Source organism: Anopheles merus, chromosome 2L, assembly GCF_017562075.2.
Source record: "Anopheles merus strain MAF chromosome 2L, AmerM5.1, whole genome shotgun sequence".
In the NCBI taxonomy this organism is placed as follows: domain Eukaryota; kingdom Metazoa; phylum Arthropoda; class Insecta; order Diptera; family Culicidae; genus Anopheles; species Anopheles merus.
The window spans coordinates 21,590,210-21,617,070 of NC_054083.1; the positions used below are offsets into that span (position 1 = coordinate 21,590,210).

General features: G+C 43.1%; 1 protein-coding gene across 19 annotated transcripts in view; it reads right to left on the reverse strand.

The window, feature by feature from the left end:
- LOC121593524 (uncharacterized protein DDB_G0283357) overlaps positions 1–26,861 on the reverse strand; it is a 73,765-nt gene that overhangs the window by 23,501 nt on the left and 23,403 nt on the right. For all 19 annotated transcript variants that reach the window (XR_006004796.1, XR_006004797.1, XM_041915943.1 and 16 more), the window contains 2 exons: positions 2,357–2,418; positions 398–471 (listed from right to left, as the gene is read on the reverse strand). Coding sequence is in view for 17 of the 19 variants with exons in the window: in XM_041915943.1 (XP_041771877.1) it covers positions 398–471; positions 2,357–2,418 (136 nt within the window). In the remaining 2 variants the exon portion in view is untranslated. The remainder of the gene's footprint in view (positions 1–397; positions 472–2,356; positions 2,419–26,861) is intronic.

A 26,861-nucleotide genomic window follows, 5' to 3' on the forward strand; every position in this document is an offset into this window, starting at 1 on the left:
ATTCTAATGCTATCTTGCTGCATGACCTAATTGCTGGTGGTGGCCAAAGTGGTATGATGACCACCAATTAAGCGTTTTATATTTATGCCACAATAATCCGGACACAACAATAATAAGCGGACCTCCGCGTTCTCTCTTCCGCCTCTTGTGGGCTCTTTCGTCGTTCGTCCATTATCACTAACCCGGCGAGACCGAACACATTATTGTGTGCGATAAATATTTTACCACGGCCGGCGAGACACCAGCAAACTACTCGAAAATGTAGTGGCACTGTTAATTTTTCTATTTTTCATCCCGGAGGCCAAACACGACTGCACGAAGCGTCCGTCCGTCCGTCCGTGAACCTAGCGTGGTGTTTGGGGAGAGCACGGGCGCACGCTGGTCACACAAAGCTTACCTCTAGAGTTGGTCGCGGCATCAGCGATTTTTTGGAATGCATCCAAGTAGGCCGCCAACGCTTGGATTGCAGCCCTGAAATTGAAATGAAACAGAAATATAGTGAGTGAGTGAGAAACAAACAGAAAAAGGAACAAAATGCACCCAACAGAACACACGGAGCATGCACAAAAACGCAGAGAGCAGAGCACCACCAGCAGACAGTTTTTTTTTTCAGATGTTGAATTATGCTAAATTTATGACCGCCTTGAAAACACACCGTCACTTTTAGGTGGAGCAACAAAAAAAAAACCCCCCATGGTGGAAAAAGCAGAAAAACTGAACCCCACACATACACCCGATGGCAACGATAGTAAAGTAGGCCACTCGTTTGGCAAAATTGGCTACGGTGAATGAAAAACGGGGAAAAATGGCATGCCGTACCATCCCTCGTACAACAACGACCAACTGCTGACTCGTCGGACGGGTTTCCGTAATGCCTCCTCTCCCAATAGGGTGGGAAAATTTGACCGAGAAGAGAAAAGCTTGCTAAATTTTTTTTTCGCGCCCGAAGCAGATGCAATTGAAAAGGTGAGGTGAGGTGACCATCCAATCGACATGCACACGTTCTCTTCACTTTTTTTTCTTCACAAAATTGTCGTTAACAATACGTTTTTATTTGCGTCATAATTGGTAGTCGGTTGGAAAGGGGTGAAAGGGGTGTGTTTGGCCATAGTAGTTCTTTAGATTTATTTTCCTGCGAACACGCCATGGGAATTTGGCAAAGTTTCAATTGATTCTTTGAAATCGTTGGCGAAGGAGAAAAACGATAAAAGCAGCAAAAAATGATACTAAATAAATTTAAATTTGAAATAAATAAAGCAACGACATTGACTATGTGTCTACTTAGCACGTGAAAAGCGGATAATTTTAAAATGAATTGAAACTTAACAAGAAAAGGGACAACAAATTATATAAATGAACAAAGGCATTATTAATAAAGCAAAGCCAATAAAACAGTTAAAAAATAGTGACTTTTGTTTTAAATGTTTTAAATTATTACCAACACTTCAATAGCACAATATTAAAGAACAAATAGCATAAAAATGAACCGCCACAAGCCAAAACAATACTGCCCCACACAATTCACAGTGTACGGCGGGGGCCAACCAACCCATCAATCATATCAATTATGTCACAAACAATAACAAGACAAGAACAAAATCGCTCTGTCAGCGATTTCGTTTTTCCCCCATAAAGCTAATATTTTAATTACATTAAGCGATAGGCGAAAAACAAAGCCAAATCAAACCATCAAAATTAATGACCCAGTGGCCTGGCGTCCTGCAAGAAGTGCCATAACCGGGCGGTGTGGGTCGGTGGGAGAGTGGTTCGAACAACTCTCTCGGCAATTAACTCCCAAAACAAAACAAAAATACAAAATATTACACACCCTCTCTGCAGTGCCCCATCCATTATCTTAATCAGTTGGCAGAGCGGCATACCAACAGCAAGGAAACAACAAAGTCTGTGTGTGTGTTCTGCTTCTTATGATTTTCCAGCCAGGCGCTGCTCATTAAAATGCGTGCTGCTGCTGTTACACAATCCGTTACATAAATACGCTCCCCCAGAGGGAGGGTTTGGGGGAAATTGAGCGCCACTGCGCGCGAAAATTCGGTAAGAATGTTGTTGTGCCTCACTTTTGAGTTTCTTTTTTACCAAAAAGAAAAAAAAAACACGTCACTCGAACGGTTTTTAGTCGACAGCTATCGATCAAACGGGCGATCGTCGTCCGTGGGCATACGCTGTGTTCAAATTAGTTGTGTGCATGATTTATTATCCCACTCTTTATGTACCGCTCTTCGAGGCTAGCGAAACAATTTCAAATCGACAAAATAAATTCTCAAGTACTACGTTAAGGTTGATTTTCTTCCCCTTTTTTACTACAAAAACGAAAACAAACAGGAATTCGCGTACGTACCTTAGACATGCATGCAGCTTTGTTGCTTTGGCAATGAAGTCTTCCCACAGGGGGCTCGAGTTCTGAAAAAGAAAGAAAAGAATGCAAACAATACGATGAATAAAAGTGGAAGATTTTCATTAGGAAAAGGGACGGAGCACAGCGCTTTTCTTACTTATCTAACGTTTCTCTAATGTAACGCGTTACTTTCCATTCTAACATCAGTTGATGAGGTTTTTTGTTAGCACGTTTTTAAACCTTTTTTTCTGCCCAGTTCTTACCCGGTTGCTGGAAAAATTTGAATACTTTAACTGCAGCCTCACATTTGCCAGAGCACGCACAAACTAAAAGCAAAAGATTGCTCTTTTTTCTGCGCTCGTCAAATGTTCTTTTGAATTCGTGCCAACCTCCTTCCCTGCTGAAGAAAAGAAGAAACAGACGCAGACACAGCAACAACTACTTATGATGATGAATTCATAAGCGGCATAAGGTTGCAATTGGCGCATCATAAATGCACAAAGAAGTGCATTTTTATTACGAAGTGCCAAGCAAAAGGTACCGAGAGAGCAATACACATAGAGAAAGAGAGATAGAGAACGACAGAGATATTGCGCAAAGGTTGAACAGCTGCGTCTGGGTGTATGTATCTAACTGCCCTGCCGTCTGCTGCTATTGATGGTTTCTCGCCGGCAGTACAGTACATCCACAGAGCACCATCCCACACCCTGCGCCTGGTAATAATGTTATTCATCACCCGCCCAGCAGCCTCCCAAAAGAAGGCTTCCCATTTGTGCAGCACAATCAATGAGTGCGCTTTGAATGAAAAGACTGATTCACTGGTGCTCGCCTGGGCTGGCACAAATAGGGGACTGGCTCCTCCATCAGCGGGAGAAGAGACAGCCCAGGTTCGTAACTCGTTGTTGAAATGTCAGATCACACAGCCAGCCGGCAACCCACAAAGTGAGTGAGAGATATCTCATCAAGTGTCAAGCATCAAATCTCGCACCGCCACACATTTTTGATTCGCTATCGAATGCAACCACAAACCTGGGGCGGAGGATGTAGACAGCATAAATGGAGCGCATTATGCGTGATGTAGTGGAGTGGGCAGTGGCTGCCAATCGACAAAAGGGGTGAAGGATTAGCATTAAACACAGGCCGAAAGGGAAGGTGGTAATCCCAAATGAAAAGTGTTCACAATTAGTTGTATTAGCATGAAAAGTGAAAAAAGCACGATTTGAAAGAGTGTTTGAGCTTTGAGTAAGGAAGGGAAGATGTTTTATTCCGAACGGAAATTATATTAAAAGCCTATAATTTGACTGTTTAAAACTAATTCACAGCGAGCACTTTCTTTTTGGCAATCTAACGACCAAACCCAACAAAAAATATCAGCATTGCACCGAAATTTGGAACAACAAAAACGCTCACTTCCTTCAAAATGATTTGATTACGCAGTATTATAATGATGTTACAAAAAGATGCGTTATGAAATCTGATGTTGAACGGGGGTTGAAGGAAAGTGATGGATAAGATACAGACGTTTAATGTACAACAACAGCAAAAAAGGGAAGAGCAGAAAAGGGAAATATTTCTTAAAGGAATTTAAAGGTGAAACACGGCGTTGAAAGTTTGGAGGAAAAATGCTCCACGAAGAAGTAAAGAAGATACAAAATGAATAAAACAAAAAAGGGGTAAATAATGCTCGATTTCATAACGTCCATGAAGAGGTATTAAATTGAATTAAAAGAAGTAGAAAAAAAAGAATGAAATAATTACCCTCTTCCTGCGAAAAGCGGTTCAACAGACGAATTGGTGAGGAAGGGCAAGTAGTAAACTGGTACACATTGTGGCATTCGGCGTTTTGTTGTCGAACTTTTCTTCCCTCCCGCCCCAATGGCCAACGCGAAGACGCGAAACACCTTCACGCTTGACGTGAAAAAGCTAAACAATAGCCGTGGGGAACGACGACGAGTTGAGAGATGCTCGAATGAAAACATTGCTTAAAAAGCATTAAAGTCATCCTCTGCATCCCACCAAACGAACAACGTCGTCCACCATCATCTGCAGAGCTCTACAAATAGAGCAACGGGCATGTGAGTTCAGGCTGAAAACTACAAAATAGAAAACGCGTCCAGCGATAGTGTAAAACAACTGGGCTGTTGTTAGGGCTGGCAGGAGATTTGACCTAAGCCACCCCCCGTGCTTGCATAACCCACCCCCACCCACGACGATCAAAAGTTAAATAGAGGCATGGCAGAGAGGTTCGGCTATAGTTCGGGAAAAGTAAAGTGAGAAATTGTCCAATTTCGAATAGGCTATAACGGGATGGAGGAGAAGCGGAAATGCAGACTGACGAGACCTTTCGCTAGGCGAAGACTCTGCTCGAGAGGAAATGCATTCATAAGTAGACATTTGTGTGTGTGTTTTGGCTGGTGCGATATGCGCGCTTGCAACGATTTTCATAATAATTAGATTTTGAGAAAATCAAGCGAGCAAGCAAAGGGGAGGAACCTCCCTTTTCGTTAATGATACAGTAAGGAGATGTTTAGTTTGAGATATTTTTGAAGAAATGATTGTTAGGAGAAAGGTTCAACGACCCGAAAAAGCAAGATTGAGTAGAAATGTTACATTTGAAAGGATGAAAACTATTATCAAAATGCACGTTAATTAAAGGGCGCAAATTGAAAACCAACCGCTTTCGTCTGCAATTTTCGATTGCTCAAATTACACCGTTAAATGTGAAAATAGTTTGGAAATGTCAAACTCATTCGTGTATTTATTGCTACAATCGATCGTTGAAAAGTCATTCAAATTTTCATAAATTGTTAGTAATAATGACGAAATGAACAGCTCTTAACAAAATTTTTGAAAGTACAAGGAAGCTTTCGACAAATGAAAAAAGTAATGTTTTTCCCGAACCATACACACGCAAGTGCGATATGGTGTAATTGTTTTTCACACTCACCAGTACCGGGCCGGTACCGATGATGTATTCATTACCCAAGCCTTTATTTCCACCAAATTTGCATTTTCATTATAAAATCTTTATCGTCTCAAACGTTTGCACAATTTGGCCCCGTACATAGCCCCTTGCAAAGGCAAGAAATGCACAAGAAGAAACATATTTCTTTCCTCAAACGCGTGATCATTGGCCGGAAACGGAGCGTGATGCTTCTTTCCGATCGAGCGCTGGCAGCACAACACTCTGCATTTGGTCTTTCTTCGCTCATCTATCGCCCATCCCAGCCCTCCTCTATTCATAAGTTACACATTTTTATCATTTATTTTCTTTTCCTCATTTCATGGTATCCGACATTTTCTCCGTCTCTCTCTCTCTCTCTCCCACCGCTTAGCTTACACTTTATGAACGGTCTGATAAACAAACAAAACCTGCATATAGTGCAGCAGCATAATAGTAAAGCACGGACAGCAGGCAGGAATGGAGGGGAAAGAAGCCACGGCGAGCCCGGGAAAGGACGGAAAAGCTGCTCAAATATAGGGCCGGACCACGGAGCGAGCACAAGGGGGCTGGGGAGAGGGAGTTGCACACAGTTTGGGCTAGCCGGAGCCGGGAATGTCATTGACACCTTTCTAGCCAGCTGAAAACGGGAGTAAATAAAGGTGGTTTCGAGCGGGTGGGTCCACCGGTGCATATGAGGGGTTTGTTGCGTGCGTTATGCCATCCGAGGCGGCAAACGGGCGACAGGATGTGCAAGCCAGCCTTCGGGCAATGTGCGTGTGTGATGTCCGTGTAAGCGGTATGCATAATTTACACGCAATGAATAAGCTGGAGGAGTTGTTGAGAAACCATCAAGAGGTGTTTGAAGAAGAAAAGAAAAATACTACACGAAATGATACTTTTTTACGTTGAAATCATAAATGCTTCGCAATGAAAATGGGAGAATATAAGCGAAGTATTGCAGGCATTAAAAAAAAACAGTTAAGAAATTAAGATGATCAGTTAAACTACCCAAAAACACCATTACTATTGCTCCAACACAAACACACACAAAACAAAACAAAAAATGACAAGAAAAAACAAGCTTCAACCGACCTAAAAATCTAAATTAACATAAAAGTACTATAAATAGTTTGCATACGTACAAAAGAAGTTAAGCATCATAAAAAAAACTGTTCCACTAGAAAGTTTCAATACAAAAAAACAACACAATCAAAAACAAGTTCCCAAGAGTCACAATGATAAGAAGTCGAGCGAACGATGAGCGTGAGTCAGTTTTGCGTGCAATAAAAATTTGCTTTGTATTGTTTGTGTGGTGGCGTGTGTAATAAAACGTGACCAACCACTAGCCGGATGTTGCGAACAGGTGTAGTAGGGTAGCAGATAGGCTTAGACAAAGTTTCGAGCGACAAGTGAAACTGAATTAAACATTTGACATTTCTATGTGCTGAACAATGTGCTGAAAGCCGACAACAAACCTGTCCAATAAAATGATGAAAAAAGCAGGATACGGGAGAGTAAGAAGGTGAAGACTTGACAAGTTAAAATTAGCTTCGGGAAGCGTGTAAAAAATTAGATATTCATATGGATTCAAATATGTAAACACAGTCAATGGAAAGTTATATTAAATTTTAACTATATTTTAAAGGAAACTACAGTTGTTTTAAAAAATATGTGATGATTCCGAAGTAGCTCCGAAGATTGATGGAATCGATTCCAGACAGTAGAAACAGTTTCTGGAATCGATTCCGGAGTCGGCTCCGGAATCGGAATCGCCTTTGGAATCGGCTTCAGAAACGGCGTCGGAATTGGTTCCTGAATCAGCTCCGGAATTGGCTACGGAATCGGCTCCGGAATTGAAGTAAGCTCCGGAATCGGAATTGGGTCCGAAGTCAGAATCGGCTTCAATTTCGGCATCTCCATAAGAAAAGCCGTTTGGGTTCAATTGACATTGATTGACAGCTGCAAAGAATCCAAATTTACTTGTAAACGATCTATTCTCAGGAAGATTCCCGAAATGGTTTCGCTTCTGAAACTTCTTATTTCTATTTCTGAAGTTAATTCTGATTTCAAACTCACACCACTACTTTGAGCAGTATTCATTCTAAGAGTGCACTGTTTTTTCCAAAGGGCATGAAATAAAATCACCATTTTATCACATTTCTGACGATCTCATCCATCGTTCCCATTTCGCCAGCGCACAACAACAAACAATCTTTACCGAACGAATTCTCACGCACTTCTACAACGAAGTAGGGCGCGACGCTGGAGGAATGCACTTGTTTAGCAAATTCTACCCCACCAAGGGGCCTTTTATCGAGGCCCCGGACAATTAAGGCGATAATCATTATGAAAAAGTGATATGTACACATAAGCCTCCTAGCACTGACCAACAGCACCAACACCACCATGAATAATCCGGCAGGCTTGAGACGTTTAAGAGACTACCGATTCGGGCAAATCGAGTGTCTTATGTTTGTCTGCCATTGCGCAAATGTTTGCACTACACGCGATGAGATAAACATTAGAAGAAGATGATGAAGATGATGAAGAAGAAAAAGAAGAAACAGAAGAAACGTTACAAGTGCGCAAAATGTAGTTTGTAACCGCACAGCTCTGTTTCGAGAACCTAACAGACACACACGCAAGACGACGATGTGTCTAAGATAAATTGCGTCAATATTTGCGTCGGAAGTTTAGCAACTGGCTGTGGACGTTGCCTGTTTCGTTCGGTTCTTGCATTCGATTGCTTCACTTTGCACAACACTCACATCCACCTCTTTTCGCTTCAGTTGCTCCAGTTATTTTTTTTGCGTCGCCGTTGTTGGCGACAAAGAACCAAAAGTAGACACACCAAACCAAAACATCACCTTGGCGTCTCATTAAACGGACACCTTCCGTATACTGCCGGGTGTCTATCAGCTTTTCGCACCCGGCTGACGGCTAGTTAGAGCCTTATCGGGCGGCTGGGCCCGCTGGCTATCGGTTTCACCGGTCACCTTTCACCTATTCCGCACCTTTCAAGACATTGCCGTACGAATTATGGCCCAAGAAAGACAAGAGCAACGAAAAAAAAAGACCCTGGAGGGCAAAAGAGTCAACTGTGCGCTGTAGAGGGTACGGCACGCAGTTCAGATTCTTGGAGCTGCAACGCCACGGAGAGGGCATTGAACACACCTCGCGTTGGCCAGCGACAGCTGTTTCTAGCCGATAAGTACACTACGTAAGGGCTTCGCGAGAAGGTCAGATATGGCAGGAACAAGTTTCCTTTTTTTCTCTCTCGCTGGCATAGTAATTCCACCTTCCACCCCACACAGACACACACACACAGATATACAATGGTACATCCGACGGAAACAAGGTTAACGCTGAAGCGAATTTTCTCCCTTTCCGACCACGAACCCAACTCCCTTGTTTTAGCCACCGGGGCAACCACCACCTAACCTCAATATGTGGGAACTGGGCCATGCCTTTCGCTAGCATATTTCTCGGCCCGAGAGTTCGAGAGCGTATCTTTTGCGCGTGAAAGCAAAGCGAACAACACACCGATGCTCGATGCCTTCTGTTCCTGGCCCCTTAGTTTTTCCTCTTCCTCACCCGAAGGTGCATTTGGTGGATGATGATGCTGGTGGGAGGTGGCAATTTTTCACCAACCCATTTGGCCAAGGGTTTGAAGAAATTGGGAAAAGAGGTGAGAGGCGCGCACCATCATCTTCAGGGAACTAATTGATTGTTTGCACGCACGCCAGGGAGGAAGAAGTAGCGGCAATCGGAAAAACGTGATTTCCAGACATCGAAGGCAAACGCGGCAAAGCAGATGGACACGGAAGTGATTTGGTGGTTCGTTGTGGTTGGGCGATGATTATTGATTAAGAAATTGTGTCTATTGATTCGATTAGAATGATGTGCGGAAATGCAGTTACCCTCTAAGATTCGATATATTCAATGAACCAGCCAACTCCACAGTGAAAGAAAAGCTTTTGACTTTGATGTCATAAGCATTGCATTGACTTTTTTAATCTTCAACCAGAGTTGAAGTTGCAAACATGGTACTTGATTTTAATTTGTATATGTTAAGTTTGATGATCTTACAATTAAACTCGGCAACTATAGCAATCTAAGTGCAGGTTAGATTTTGGGCAGTCGTTACACTGAAGTACATTTATGCATTACATTACATCAATTTGCAAAATCTTTTGAAACTCAATATAGAATTTTAACTTATTTTTCAATTTCAAGATATTTCAATATATTTCACCCTTTTCAAGAAATTGGATCATTAAGGACTGAATCTTACACTAGACTCCAAGACAAGAGAAATCAAAACGAAATGTTGCTCTAAGATTTATGTGCATTAGTCAAGTTTGGAACACCAACTAAACCATCGTTTGATTCATTTTCTTTTCCAAGCTTTAAAAAAACCTGCAAGGAAATTGAGATCTTTCTTTCGCTGATGTGATTTGCAGTTTAACTAATTAAGCGTTTACGCGTGCTGCTGTTTGCCCATCCAGCGGGAGATCTTGGCGCCCGTGCTGGAACTCGCTCGGAGATCAATTTGGCACTGCGTGAGAGACAAATATTGAAATTTCCTGGGGCATCCCCCCTGAAGAGCTGTTTCTAATGAGTGGTGGTTCGAAGGAATCGATAACATTTGCTCCCCCCATCCCAACTCATCACGCCCGTATTTGTTCGTCTAGAAGCAGCTGCCAAGGAGAAACGGTGAACATAATCTTCCCCAGCGGTAGGCAAACCGTTGGGGGGCGAGGGCGTGCTCGAGAATTTGATTGTGCCGAATTGTGCAACAAAATTAGGTTATGTTGGTGCCCGTGCCTGCCCCCACTGTTCTGCTCCCTTTCGCCATCTGTCAGATTTGTAGAGCACGCTCGATCGACGCATCTCCCAGTCTCGTGTGGCCGTGTGATTAGAAGCCATCCCGCACACTCGGTGCGTCCCCACCTACACGGACACCACCGGATTGATTGCGGCGTCAGATGATTCGTGACTGGCATTGTATGTGGATCTATGTTTAGTTTTGCCCGGCAGCTACACGCACAGTAGTAGTGGGCGCTATCGCGGCACCTCCTCGCACACTTCGCACAACCATGATTCATGCGCGTTGTTAAAATAGCCTTCCTTCTTGGTAGCGGCAAAGAGGAAAGGAAGGGGCCAACTGGGGGGCGCTGGTGGCCGACTTCGACAGCGATGATGAAGCAACTGTGGCGGCGGCGGATCGATGAGCCGATGCCGCCGGTAGGTAATGAGCGTGTCTTAAGCTTCCTCATCCCACGTGCAAAACCTATCCGTTACAAATAATTCACCATCAAAGAGGCTGCGCTGTAGGGCTGGGGAAGAAGCGGTACATACACAGACACGTAAAAAGGTACACATCCTCTGGCGGAATGTGTTAATTAACTGTTGAGTGGATCGCAAGAGCGCGAGCGAGATAGAGAGTGCGAGGTTTATGCCATGGTTCGTATGTTATCGCGTTTAATGGGCTGGCGTGCATCTTCACTCGGTACAGCAGCACGATTTATATCGCTGTTGGCGGTACGTGTGCTGGTGGGGATGTATTTTTGGGGTTTCTTTTACTTTTTTTTTCTACACATATCTCATGCACCAATTGAAGATCAAAGAAATTCGTTGTAAACCAAAACAACAAACCGTGAGTGAACCAGTAAGTCCGTCAGCTAACTTCGTTGGTGTCTAGAGCGTATAAAATCTTAAACAAGGGTTTATTTAAGCCTCTGTAATCAATTTTCTGGTATTTATAAACACAATAATTACAAGACTGCCGTAACATGATTTAGAATCAAATAGAAGATGGTCCGAATGACCAAATGTCAAACAACATATTTTGTAATTATTGTTTGTTTATTGTTCTTTATTTTATATTAAATTGTCCGCTCATAATAGGCTAAACAAGTTGTTCTTAAATCCTATATCTAAATTATCTTAACCTGTTCTAACCTGATGAACAGACCACCTATTAATACGGTTACGGGAAATATCATAGAAATGGCAATTATTCAACAAGGATAACGCACACAATGACAAGTAAGCAAATAATGAGAATTGATCATATGGTACAGAATATTAGCAATGAACATTGTCTTCTCGTGAAAGAAGCGCACATTCAGCATTTCTAATTGCAACAATTGACAGCGTGTATCATAGTCTGGATTTGGTGTATTTGATCTCCAAATGTCTTGTTGAGTGCAATACGAGTTAATCGTTTTTGTACTTTCTCAATTATTTCCATGTCTGTGCTACCAGTCGAGCTTATCTAAAATAGGTCTAACCCAGCAGCAGTATAAATCCATTAAACAACCCGGATCGTCAAAGTCACGGGATAAATGAAACATTATATCGAGAGTTTGCCTAGCCTTTCTAATAGTTGTATTGATGTGATCTTTAAATGTTAATGATTCATCCATCCATACCCCAAGATCTTTCACTTATGGTTAATTCTCTCTATCTCTCCGACGTTATTATAGCGTGTAGGACGTCTCCTAGTAGAACCAGCGTGAAAGATTGTGCAATACATTTCACTTGAATTTACATTACAGGGTTTACCTAGCCAATCGGGCGTCGTCAAAACGTTATCGGTCGCCGTAAATACTTTTTCGGGCGACGTAAACCCTCAATTGGGTAATGTCATTTCTATTCGAGCCTTGTGAAGTATGAATCGAGCAAAGTACAGAATGAATTGGACCTACTTTATATTTTGTTGCTTTCTAGCTGTAAAACAATACTTTTTTTGCGAGTAGTTTAACTGATATGTGAGAAAATTAACTATTTTTAAGTTTAATTACATACAAAACTATTCAAATTCCTTTTATTTTTTATTTTTAATTCAAACCCGTACAATGCAATTAGGTTTTATATTTTTTTTTAAATATAATATGTTTGGCGATTTTATTAGGTAAACATTTTAAAATAATACATAATAAGTTAAATAACATGCAAAATACGTATTTTTAAACAACTTGATGGATCAAACACACCGGAGCGACCGATTTGACACCTTCAAGAGTAGGACGCTTTCATTCTGTACTTTGCCCGATTCATACTTCACAAGGCTCGAATAGAAATGACAGTGCCCAATTGAGGGTTTATGTCGCCCGAAAAAGTATTTACGGCGACCGATAACGTTTTGACGACGCCCGATTGGCTAGGTAAACCCTGTATTTGCATACTTATTTGCATTTATTGATTGAATGGTGTTTTAAATAAAATTAATAAGACTTGGCTCCTGCTACTCTGTGGTTCATAATTTCATCATCGTTTTAAGCTAACAATATTGCATAACTTATACACTAGTCATGTAAACAGATATTCTAACTCATGCCTTTTCCATGTGTTTTTTTTACTCTTACCCCAAACAATACGTAATATCCACCAACGACGACAGTATCATAATCTGCGCTAATAAATTAAATGCAAACCCTCGGGGCAAAACAGCGACACACACAACGAGCACAAGGAGCAGGCACGCACGAGGCATGCCGCGTCGATCTTGATACCAGAACCGTGACTTTTTTGTTATTTTGCCAACAGAAAGCCACCCCCAGGAGCACGCGTCAAAAACGCAACCTCCGTTCGGTGTGTTGGTTCTTCATACAATTATCTCCACCACCACCACCACTACCTACCCCTGAACGAGCTTGTCACGGGCGCCCTTTACATCGCAATCACAATGGTTCTCCACAGCGGTGTGTCTGTGTGTTATCAAACCACAAAGAGAAGCGGTGAAACACTTACACAAACAATCCAAACCACCAACCAGGATCTGAAAAGGACCTCATCCGTCCCCCTCCCTTTGGTCGCTAACATTTCCTCATGAAACACACACACAGACACATACCGATGGGGAGTGTCGTCGTCCTGTATGCTTACCTCGGAGGTGCTTCCATCCCAACCGGTGCATTCGCAAACGTTACGTTGGGGGCTTTATCTACATAATTATTAGACCATTTCCATGCCGCGTCGTATCACACAAGCGCGCTCAAGCGTTTCACTGACGACGAGACACACACACATGCCCAGATTTGTCGCGAGGAAGTGAACCGAAATCAGTGTGGCCAAACGCTACACCGACGAAATGTCGGGCGCATACACCAGACAACTCATCCTCTCTCTCTACTTCTCCCTCACTGGGTGTGTGTGTTTCGTTCTATCGAAACCAGCCAATGTGCTTTCCTGTGTAATCCACCACAGCGCAACAAAAAAACACAAACACTCCACATAAGGTCCTAATTAGAAACTGTGGTGATAATACTACCGAGGGAATGCCCGGCAACGATGGGCATTTGTTCTAACGGTGGGGAAACGTTTCGACAGCACGGGTTCATCCAATAAGCCCCCCTACAGCACTAGCAACCCCCACCCGTAAGCGTGATTTCTCCTAACATCGCGTGCACCAAGAGCAGCAATAGGTGCAATAAGTCGGCAAGGGGGTGTGGCTCGAGCTAGCTGTCGGCAGCTGTTGGTGGCAAATTGGTGACGTGTGGCAAAAGCGTGCACAGAGTAAACCCTGGGCGTCGTGTGTACGTTTTATGCACAAAACACAATGAAAACACGGGTACAAGAACAAGTGTAAATTGTCTGCTTGCCAGATTGCTTATTTTGCTTTGCTTTTGTACAAGTGAGGGAAAGGGAGAGTTAGAATGGAGAGTGGAGACGCATCAAACAAGAGGAGGATCGGTACATTCCAGTCTAATGCAATCGTGTCATGGAAAACTTTCACCCGTGTGTGTGTGTGTGTGTATGTGCGATTTTTTATTCTGTTCTGTGCTAGGTACAAGCTTAACTACATCGAGGTTATGTTCACTAGATGTGTACCTCAAACATGCAAATTCATTTTTATCATTTTTATTATCATCTTGAAAAGGTGTAAGAATAAGAGCAATTCGTAAATATTATAAATCATATAAAACTCTCAATTTAAGTTCAACCGAAATGACACACACAGTAATAAACAAACACATAAAAAACAAAACCCGATAACAAATAAACAACATTGAATGGTGAGAAAATTAGAAATTGAACAAAATTAAAAAAAGAGAAATATTTAAACAAAGAAAACTAATAATGAAGAATAAATATTTAAACATAGGAAACTAATAATGAAGAATACAATATAAAACCATACAAGAGAAGATAAAAGTAATAAAGTGTAAGGAAATTCAAAAATGAATTGAAGTAAAACTTTAACAAGAGTACAAACTAAACAAAAAGTATATGAATCAATAAACAGTAAGATGATAAATATCCAATTGAAAAACTAAAGTCAATAAGAAATCAGATCTTTTTTATTTATTCAGCCAAACATGATTACACCGGATGCCAGAAACACTTGATGTAAAACAACACCGCCCACTGTCACTAGCAATGCCGACAGCAACAATTATGCAATAGAACTGTGTGTCATATTATTCTGCCATGATTGTATGTTGCTGCGAAACGGAAGGGACACACACGTTTTACGCCCAACGAACAACTAGATTGTATGGCAAACGACGACCACGACGACAACGCCAACGCACCCCTTGAACAAAAAGGGTCTTTCCTCCTTTCTCCAACCCAGGCAGTAGCGTCGTGCCGTCTGCTGAAAGGGATTTATTTCAAGCCGGCGGTCGTGGTGTGGGCCAAGCGCCTACCAACCTACCTTTTCTTTCCATTAAGTCCGAATATTCAAATACGCTCAATTGAACGCTTTCTGCGACGTACGGGAAGATTGCTTGCCGCTCGGTACGACGACACATTCAACCAGCAACCGGCCCAGACAAAAGGTCAGATTTTAGCGACTACACCGGTCGCGGTGGCAGGCAGCAATTCGCTACAATTATGATAAATTGACCTCACCACCATCATCACGGGGCTAGCCAGGAAAGCGACCACGGTATATGGTAGTGTGCTGAATCTGCTGCTTCGTTTCGGCACAGATTGAGGGCAATTTCTAGGCGAATTATGGCTAGTGATTCTTTGAGATGGGTAGAAAGGGGAAGAAACCAACGGTACCGAGCAGCAGCCAATGTAATAAGATTGTCCCTTTTTTTGCATGACAGGTTTTTAGCGTCCCACTTGCTATTGCTTGAGGGAAGGTGCGCACAGCACAAGGCGGAATAGGGCGTATTGAAGATGGAATATGGAGGAGGCAATTCACAACGCGAGGTACCCCGTGTCTCGGGCGGGAGTAGTTTATATCACACATTGTGTGCTGACGAGCTTAATGAATTGCGTATTGCATAAGCATGCTGCAATGAAGGTGGAGCAAGCGGGTGCGGTTGCATCAATTGAATTGCCCCGTGTGCCCCGTGAGGAGTTTTCTTGGCATATTACACGATAAGCAGCTTGTTACAAGTGTGCTCTGCAATCGTTTTGTGATCATGTGCTCTTTCTATATCTGTTTCTTTTTTTCTTTCTATATGTTTCTCTTTTTATGTTTCTTCCTATTTTTTCCTCTTTTCCCCTCTTTATTTGCCTTTGTATTGCTCAACCTTTTTTCTCTTTATCTCGCTTTCTATTTTTTCCTCTCTTTCACCCTTTTCCTATAATTTCTCTGTCTAGTTGTTTCTTTCTTTCTTTTTCTACTATTTATCTTTCTATTTGTTTGTTTGTTTCTTTTTCATTTATTTATTCATCTCTTTCTTTCTCTTTCTATTTATTTCCCTCGTTTTTCTTCATTCTATTCATTTATTTTTATATTTGTTTCTCTCTTTCTCTCTCTCTTTGTCATACCTTATCTCTCTCACTGTATCTTTGCCTTGATACAACATGTTTGAGGAACTAATTTGATTATAGAATGTTCCCATAATGCAAATCTATCTACCGAATCTTTGATGAGCTGGGCATGTGATTAGAACAACACCAAATGACCAAGTTTTTCATTTATTTTTGTAAATGAAAAAAAAGAGATATCTATGCAAGGAGTGATAAGCTTTCATGCGGTAAGGTTATGGGATAGAATCTATGGATTTGGGTCGAACTCTTTAGTTGAAATGGAAAGAACGTAGAATGTAGGACATAACTTCAAAAGAGTGTTGAAAAATTATGCAGGGACATGGAAGATGAAAAAAGTTTGATGAAACATTTGACCGAAATAATTCCAAGAAACTCTAGAAAATTACGTTTATTTTGACCTCCCTTCAAAAGAAGGAGAGCGAATTAGATATGCAATCTGCAACAATTCCAATCGAGGTTCGAAACATTCACGAACCAAACAAAGATAAGGTCAACCCGCCCGGGGGTTAAAATGTAGGCCATCTCCTGAGGGAAAAGAGAACACACACATAAAACCAACCCCGCAACTAATATGCTCTACCAAACTAAATGGCTCTTCCAGCATTGGAGAAAAAAAAACTCGCTAACCTTCTCACCGATTGGCCACCCAGCACGTTCGCATGATGCATAGCGTTTCTACTACTCGTTCAAACGACTGCCGTTGCTGCCCAAATTAGCCCACCGGAAGCCGGTCCGGAAAAATTGGAGACATGTTTTGTTATGCTACGGGCCGCTACCCGCCACACAGTCGCCCAGCGGGTCGGCGGCGCGGTCCGAAAAAGATGGAATAAATCACTGAAAACGGGAACTGAAAACGGCCACCGAGCAGAGAGAAAGAGAGATAGAGAGAGAGACAGAAAGGAGGAGAAAAAAACGAGGTCACTGTCATTTCCTGACCCCACACATACACCGGCATTGTGGCGGATTTTCCCTTTGTTTTAGTGCTCTTTTTTTGTACTCCAGGAGCCTCCAGCTAAAAGGTCATGGACGGAATTGGCTCTCTTTCCGTCACTGGGATGCTAGTCCCGCATCACCATATGGCCGTATCTTTACGTGCGCCAATTATACGCTTCCGGTGTGGGATGGTTTCTGTGTTTTTACCCCCAAAATGGGACCCCTTTCTCCCAGCTCGCCAGAGCAGTTGCTGCAGCATGCATGGCAATTCCACATATGTGACAGAAGCAGCAGCCTAGGAAAAACGTTAAACAAAACGACCCTTTTCTCTTCCCTTTGGGCTTTCTACTGATAACGTTTTGAGTTTCAATTATTACCCAATGAGCCCCGATGCCCGAATGCGGCAAGTGCTTTATGGAACTCTTCCGAGTGGCCTGGCGGCTGGTTTTCGGTACAAAAACAGACACATATATGCAAAGATTAAACCAGGGAACAGGAAAAGGAAGAAAAAGGCTTCGAGCAAAGTTGCACTTCCCCTGGTGGAATGACGACCACGCGGTTTCAGAGTTCCACAAAACATGCATCAATGTATAAATAAACTATTCCAACTTTCCAGTTTCAGGCTGGCGGCTACCACTGAGCTTGGTTCCGGAGGAAAAGGGGTGCTCTGAAGTTGCTTCCGCCCGGATAGTGCTCGATATAGCTAGCCGATGCGGCTGCTGCTGCTGCTGCTGGAACGGACCAGAAAGGCGTAGCAACACCACATGTGAGAAAAGAACCAACCAAGAGCAATAAACACCAATTGAGGCCGTTCGGTGTGGCGTTGTTGTTCTACCCCAACCTCGGGGCTGTTCTGTCAGAGAGAGAGAAAAAGGGCAAAGTTGTGGGTGCGATGCGTGCGGAAATTAATTATTTCCTGCCCATGCCTTTTATGGTGGCAGGAGGCAGGACGGCTGTGCGGGCACGATCAGTAAATGGGAACGAAGATGGCCATTTGGGAGATTACGCGCGATCGCGAGCGGAGGATACACGGCGGGCGTGCACCACAGTACCACACAGGGGAGAAGAAAAAAAGGCCTTTCGGGATGTGGTAATAATAAACATAATTAAATAAAAAAGCAAAAGGGAAAAGAAACAAAACACACCATCTGTAACCGTGAAAGGAAAACAACACATATACATACAGACAGACGTAGAACATCAACACAGTTGCTCATGACCGCCAAAGGCAATAGCAATAAATAAAGGCATCGGATTGTGCATTTCGTGGGGGAAAGGGTTCTACCAAGAAGAGTGTGTTGGTAATGAAATCTTATTTCTCAGTGCAGCGGAAATGAATATTCATGTTAAAACGTTCAACGCATTTTTATAATATTTTGTCGCTTAGCCACGGATAAAAATAATAAATAATATTTACAAGTCTCAGATTTCCATCTAATTTGATCACCATCATAAGACAACTACAGAGAAACTAATTCTAATGTTTCATTTAATCTAGTAATGGGAAACATGAAGATTTCGTCGGAATCGATTCCGGCTAGCTCCGATTTTTTATGGAATCGATTCCGGATAGTAGGTCCGGAATCATTTACCTGAATCGATTCCAGCATCGTCTCTGGAATTGGTCCGGAATCGGCTCATGAATTGGTTCCGGAATCGGCTCCAGAATCAAAATCGGCTCTGGCATCGAAATTGGTTCCGAAATCAGAATTGGCTTCGAAACGGAATCGGTTTCGGCATCTCCATAGAAATAGGCGATTGGCTTCAATGATGCTAAGTTTTGATAGCCGCAAAGAATCAACATTTACTTGTAAACGAATTCCCATGGAGATCCCCGCATTTCTGGAGTCAATCCTGATTCCGTTGCCGGAGCAAATTGCGATTCCCAGGTCAATGATTCCGACACCAGAGCCGACTTCAGAATCGGCTCCGGAATTGATTCCGAACACAGAATCGGAATCGGGTAGGTTCAATTCCGAGCTCCCACCACTAATTTCATCAGTTCCAAAACTATTCTACATGAATTTGATGACAGAGACTAGCGCCTTTCCAAGAAAAGAGGCAAATTTTATCTATTTTATGAGTCTTCGTTTTCTTCTTCTTCTTTTTACAACGACCGCTGTCGGTCAAGGCCCGCCTGTACCCACTAGTGAAAGTGAGCTTGGCTTTCAGTGACTTATTGTTACCATAGCAGGATAGTCAGTCCTACGTATGGGAGCACGGTCTATTCGGGACTTGAATTCATGACGGGCATGTTGTTAAGTCGCACGAGTTGACGACTGTACCACCAGACCGGCCCTATGAGATTTTATGAGTCTTTAATGTCAATTAATAATGCCTTACTATTGCTATCACATTGTTTGGTACGGTAATATACAACATAAGCTTTAGAGAGCCATTGCAAAATGCCTGAAATTGAGCAATACTATTGGATAAGGTACTTAAAAAACACAATGTGATGTGACATTGAACTGAATTTAGCATAAACTCTTCTAGAAGCGAATCATATATTATAACGAATAGAATATCAATCGTAAAGATCACTCGCCTAAGGGTTAATGCCTCTTCGTAAATCCTTCCTTAAGCTCGTTTGAAGACACTTAGACAAAGCTAACAAGACAAAAGCATCAAAACCGGCGTGCTGAACGTGTTGAAACCATTCCCCGACAAAGCTCAACTAACACACCGCACACGCACATTGTTGCTCTGCTTCCCCTTAGGCGCAAAATCAAAGATAGCAAAATCACGATTCATCCACCGACCAAAAATAAAAGAAGGCAATACAACAACACCAAATCATGACTATGGTGTGTTGCCGGCATTGCCCACACCCTCCAAGCCATCCTGTGTCGCTCTAGAGCTCGATGAATAATTCAATCACTTCGGCATTCAACCTAGCATTAATAGCTTCAACAGCAGCAGAGGAGCAAAGGAGCAGCAAAAAAATCGTGCCAGTCGATCTCTTAAACATATATACGGGCGCCCCAAAGTAGAATCAATCGGCACAGACATACTGGTTGAGTTAACAAATATTGTTTCTTCTGGTTTGAAGTTTTGCATCTTTCGTCTCCCGGTCGGTATCCGCTGAGTGTAGGTGGAAAACCGCACCACCGCCACAGGTTCGTCGGCTGTGCGCCCCATAATTATACGGGAAATGGATGATTGGTCTGTGCGCACGGGAAGGGGAGGCAAAGGGGGTAAGTGTGGGCCGTCGTAGTTGCGTAAAGGAAAGGTAGCGTTCATATGATGGAGAGAGGGGATGATGGGTGGTTATCATACACCCGCGCACAAACAGTCAGCCGCAGCCGCAGCATCGGAACGAATTGAAAACCATGTGCCGTGCGGCTAGGTGCTGTGCCGGAGGCTGCGGGACGCCATACGTGGTAAAATTTGCATATTTTCTGTCACCATATGCATATGAAAACGGGAGGAGAGCTGGTGGTGGTGGGTTTTGAAATTGAAAGCGAGCACATCGCAACTTTTCAGAGCGCAATTTAGTGGAGGAGAGGAGCTCAGGATGCGAGTTCCGCTTACGCACACGCGAACGAAGTTGTTTCATTGAGCAGAGGGGGAGGGGTCGGGTGCAGTATCGGTGAAGGAGGGGATGTACAGTAGGGAAGCAGAAAGGGGGGGTGATAGGGGACCAAAGTTCGAGATGAATTGTGGGCGGCATAACACAACGGCAAAAATAAAACCGGCCCGGAATTGTCAGTGAATATTATGCTGGAGAACAATTTAGTTATCATCGCCTACGGACGGCGAGCGAGTGTGTGTGTGTGTGTGGATGGAGTGACTATTGACGGTAAATTGAGGATTTGAAAAGTTTATGGGAGGAGTAGAGGGAACAAACATTCATGAGAATAAAGCATAATAGAGCTTTATTTAGCTTTTTGCTTATATTTCTCGTAAGAACGGCCTAGTTGGCCGTATCGCTTGGATCTATTTAGCTTATAAGGCACAAAATGGGCTACTCAAAAAGATACAATAAACTCATTTCTTCTTCAGTGTTGTTGAAATCCTCAACTGTGTTAGAGATATACTTATTGCCAAATTGCCTTACAAACTCTGCTAAACGAACTTTCAATTTTTAATATGTAAAAAATTGCTAACGGCCGCCAAATCAATCTTTACGCGAATGGATACGATTGTGTTACAAACAAGAGATTTGTTTTTGTAACTACATTAACCAATTATTTTGCATTACTGTGCAAACATAGATTAAACAATTATTAATTTTATTACAACCGGTGTCCACCATCGCCTGTTGTGCGATAGAATAAGACTGGAAAAGGCTGGAATCTAACTCACGACCTTTCTTGCACAATATCGAAAGCTTAACACGACACTGTATTGCATGCAACAGTGATGCTGCGTAAAATGTAATGATATTCAATTGCAGTAGTAATGAAGCGATAAGAGAACTATTTGAGAAATGTTAAAATTCCTTAGATCGCAATTCCATACACTGTTCAATTCGATCCCACACTTCTTCGTGACGAGAAAAAGCCGAGAACCGTTACCTAACAATTTATTTTGAAGGTCGCCGCCCCGCACACGTCCACTTTGCGCGCGGCCACTGACCATAAGGTGACCATACACGACGCGCCCGAGTAATGCGTGGTCGGAAGTGTTACGTAGAGGCGATTCGTGCAAAGAAATCACTCTTTCCACAAGGTGCGTCCCACACAGACATGTGCCACCTTCCCCTGCCTGCCTCATCAACCGAACCGGTACAACTCGATTGCCTCTTCTTTCCTCAGAGTGGACCGACTGAAGAGTGCAAGATTATGCGCGCCACCACCCACCCGACGACGGGTCAGCTTAAATTATTAACACTTTTTCCCCCCGTAACGAACGCGACCGCCGCATTTTCCAGTGCGTGTACCATACAAAACGACTCTCGGACCCGCCACACCGGGAAGATATTGAGCAATAAATTTTGGTGTCACCCCGAAACGACAGACCACGGTTGGTGTGTGTGATCGTGCACCACGTCGAGCGCGTTTATGCTTCACCTTCCGGTCACAGGGCGCTGCTACCGTTTGTAACGCGCGCCTTGCTCACTTCTTGCTGGCGGACGCGTAAACCCCCGTTTGCTCCGACGGGAAGTCAGGGATTGTCGATAGTTAATTGATTTCTTGAGAAAATAAGCTAGCCATTTTTGGGACAGCTGAGTCTTTTGGGGGATTTTAGTCTCGTGTTTCCTTTTTTGCCACAGATCAAATACACATTTACGGTCCTTTCCCACTACTTCTCTTTAGCACAGCATTTGCGTCATTCTATAAATTAAACACTCACCGAAAATGGCTATATTTCTCGCTTGAGTTTTCAAGAGGTCAAATGTTCAGTGATATAAATCGTTTTGCTATAAATCATTTATGCACTTCACATTTGACAAATGAAGCTTTGTGCGATGGTTAAAGCCACTTAAAATTGGACGTTTGGTTTGTAAGTGGGAATGGAAACATACAAAAAATGGCCATTGCCTTTTTCTCCTTTATTGTTTGCATACTACAGCTGATTAATTTCTTTCCTTTCCAATCACAATATCTCACCCATGACATTAAAAATATAACCAAAAAAACCTACTGCACATCACCCGAGGCCTTTCACCGCAAAAGCATATTTATTGCACTGTGATTAATATTCACCCTGCTTCATTTTGCAACCCCACACAACGGCCCTTTGCCAAATTGGTTGACCTCCCCCCAGAGTGAAACGCGTCCTGGCTGGCGCGTAAATTTGCGCGTGCGATGGAGATAAACACACACATAGCGACGCGGCATAGCAGAACACACCGCCGTGGTGGATGTGTGTTAAACATAAAATCCGATTAGTGTCACCGAATGCGAGAGGAGCGCAACAGTGCCTGCTGTGGTGGCGCCTGAAGACGCCCGTACTGTGTGACAACGATCCTAAAATGGTCCCGTGTGGGAAGTGGATCTACGAGAAGATTGCAGACGCTGGCAGGAGTGTCTGAAAAGCGTTGGTGATCCCACCTACATGTCCACACAGCAACAACCATCACATAATTTCAAGGGTGAGTTTTTTATTTGCTGTGATCGGGGGGATTTCTTCATGACAGCTGACAGGTGTCGGAATGAATAAAAATCTAACTCATGTTTCTTTTGATAGAAAATATGGAACACACTGACAGGATGATAGTGGGAAAAAGGACAGATAAAACAAGAATAGAATGCTTGCCCAAGTTGGTACGAAGAATGATCGATGCGTGACAGTGTTTTGAGTGTTTTCCAATAAATCCAAATTTTGAAGCCGGCAGCCCACGGCTGAGTGACACCGACCGTAATTGGGCCGACACTTTTTGGTCAGCACCTCTCTCTCTCCCTCTCTATCTCTTCTTCCAGCGGGAGTCTTCAAGACTTCATCTACCGATGCTTAAAAAAGCCATCCCCCATTTGTACGACAAAAAGCTGACAGAAGCTAATTAATTAGCATATCAATGGGTCACTTTCCGGTGTTGCTGGTGCTGGTGGTGGAGGATAATCCCACAAAGAGAAAGAGGAACAGAAGCGAAAGGCTAATCCTCCCACTTTTGGAACGCTACATTAAGGGGGATATCCTTGAGTAAAGCCTACACAGCCAATATTTCAACATAATACTTTTTTCATTTAAATCGTTAACATTTACATTTTGCACTTATTTTTTGTTGTCGATAACCACTCAACCGAGATAACGTAACATGCTTTCGAAAGAGGGCAATTACCTCATGCACCGATAAGAACGAACAGATGTCGTGGGTTTTTTTTTTTGCAAAGAATTTCACTCCGTCCTTTGCGGATGCGCAGTTTGCTCAACAATGATAAGAGAATTTGTTGGGTGCTGGTGTGTGGGTTTTTTGCAATACTTTTATTTTTTTAGCACGAACCAAGGTGACGTAAAGCTTCCAATTCCTCCCCATAGGATGCGGCGCCATATGGTCAACAAGGCGGTCGGGTCGAGAGATAAGTCACCGCTCGGGAATTATGAGCTAATTTGTTGACTTTGAATTGCTAACCAGCACAAGCCAAGTATTTTTACACTGCTTTTTAAAATAAGGAGGGTTACCAAAATAATCTTCCAAAGTAGTTACATCCGGTTAATTGCGAGTGAAGTTTTGTTGATTACAACAACAAAATTTTTTTCCTCACAAAATTGGCATTTTCATTATCCAACTGTTTTAATACGAAATTCAAAAAACGAAATTCTCTCATCCTGTGATCGGCAAAATATCGACGGTAATGAAATTGATCCCTCGCCAGTCGAACAGCATAATCGTTTCAATTAACTTGCGCGTCATGTACGCACACACAGCCAATAAACTGCTTCTCCAACTCCCCTGTTGTTTCCGGAGGAAAAAGGAAACACCATACGCGGCATCGTAGCAAAAAGTGGCAACACGCACAACGCGTTTCATTAAGTGCTACTGTTATGGCTGCATGTTCCCAGCGACAAAGCAAAAAAAAAAACATAACAAAAGCGAAAGAGAAACAGAAAAAAACGCATCCCAGGACCGCGCAAAGTGATGCTGTTGATGAATATCTCGCGCGCGTCGTCGTTATAAAAGATCCAAAACAACGCACAAACACATCGGGCCTCGGTGGTGGTGGTGGTTTCCGCCAACACCACCATCGATTGCGCAATCGATCCGGGCAGCAGCAGCCGCGTCAGTTCGCGCGATGCGCTTCTTGCTTTGGGCCGAGTGGCGCGAGAAGTTCATCAAACTAAATTAACGCAATATCGTATCAAACCCGAAACTGTTTCTCCAGCAGTTCCCTTTGCAGCGTCCCACGTCCAAAGGGAAACGGAACAGAATTACGCCATACACTACACACGGTGTGTGAGAGGAGAAGCAGCGTTGCAGTGCTAGTTGTAACCTGCCTCCTCCAAGATCCATTCGCACTTTGAGAACGATTCGCATAAGACCAGTTGGTAGTGTCTGGGGATGTAGTGATGCTCTACACAGCACGAAATTAAACCCAACCAGCAATCTTCGACAGTCACGCTCTCGAAATTGCACTTCTGTTGGATGTGGGCAGGGCGGGCGTTCAAGAGTGGGAAGCGGAAGCGAAAAGGGAAGGTACAGATGCAGTTCAATTACAACACCAACCAGCAGGCAGAACCAGAATCAAGTTTGAAGTATTCAAAGCGACAAAAAGGGGAAAAGAAATGTTCTATTTCTTCATTACCATAAAGTTTTATTTTAACTTAAAAATACTAACACATATTTTCACAACCGAAATGTTGTGTATTTTTAAACGTAAAATATAAGAAATCATATTTGCATTTTAATTTAAAAAAAAAAAAACAGTAAAACGAGTCTTGCCGTAAGAGAAAACGGTACAAAATTGAAACAAATTCTTGCTTCAAAACAGTTGAAACTCTCTTAATGCTATGAATAACATTTTCACTCCTCTCTCAATCCACCATCAAACCTTCTTCTTCCCTTCTCTCTCGGTCCCCGCGTTTGGATGCATTTCTCAAGACATTTCTCCGCCAACCCGTTTCCTATCGAAAAACCTTCAATACGAGATCTGTCGATCTGTTTGCTATGCTTTTCCGCAACGATCCACGATCGTTACACCACAAAAAGACGTGTTTGTAGCTGTGGGCCTGTGTGTATGTCGCGCTGCAGGCAACCCTGGCCTGCCAGAATCTCAAACCAGATAGCGCTGCCTCCAGAGAGGAAAAAGAAACGCCACCATCCATTGCACACGACGCGCAGCGAAAGATTGCAGTTGAACGATCGCACACGCGCGCAGCACCGTTAAAACAGTGTGTGGTGCGCGCGGTTGTTGCAGTTTCGTTGCACCCAAAACGGTTCTCGGGTGGTGATGGTGGTGTGCCGGCGGCCACCGGGTGGCAAAAAAAAACAAAGCGCAACAGTTTGCCCAACCGTAGTATGAATGAACACAACGTTTCCGTCTGCTGGTTGCTTTCGATAACTGTCCCTCTTTCTACTACTTTCCTTTCATTTGCTCCGCTGTAAAATAGCGTACGAGCTCTGTTTAAGTGTACACATCTCTCCCTACGAAAAGATATTCTCGGTTGCATCTTCACGGTGTCATCTTGTGAAGCAGAACCACGCAGCAATGCCGAGGGACAACAACAACAAAAAAACCCTGTGTGTGCGCAAAGAAGTAGAGAGAGCCGGAAATTGGAGGCCACGCGCGTTGCACTTTTTACACCACAAACAGGGGATGATGATGCACGACCCATAGGTGGAAATGAAGGATGAGTATACACAGCAGTAAAGGGCGATGGAAAAGCAGAAAGAAAGAAAAACAAGATTCTACTCGGCGAAACTGATCCGTTCGGTCTGATTGTGGTCGTGTTGAAGGTTGGCGTTCCTTCGCGCAGCAGCGAGCTCCGTGTTACGGTAATTTTTGCTGCGAATCTTGACGGTTTGCGATCTCCTTTTTTTGCAACTGCAGCTGCTGCTCAAAGACAGGGCACGAGTAACGTGCAAGAAATAGAACAACGAAGACGGAACGAGGGGGAACAGAGAGACGGGGATTTGTTGCGGGTTCTGGTTTATTAATGCCGTTTCCTTGTTCGACGATCATCGATCGGATGAATTAACACAACTTCCGGGCTTATGTAAGAACGAGAGATGCAACCGTGGGGGGGGGGGGGCGTTCGAAGATGTGCAGCTATTTTTGGAATAAATTATTATAAAACACAGTTTGTCGGATGCAGAACGCTGTCTCGAATGTGTAACGGATTGTGTTGGGTGTGGATGCAGGATTGCAGTTATGATGCAATACGCTTGACGTTTCTTTAATTACATTTCAAAACAAGTTTCAGCATACTTCAGTATAAAATGAATGAGGTTAAATGTGACTACGAATGTGATTCAAAATATTTATTCTTGAAGACGCCGTCGTAGAC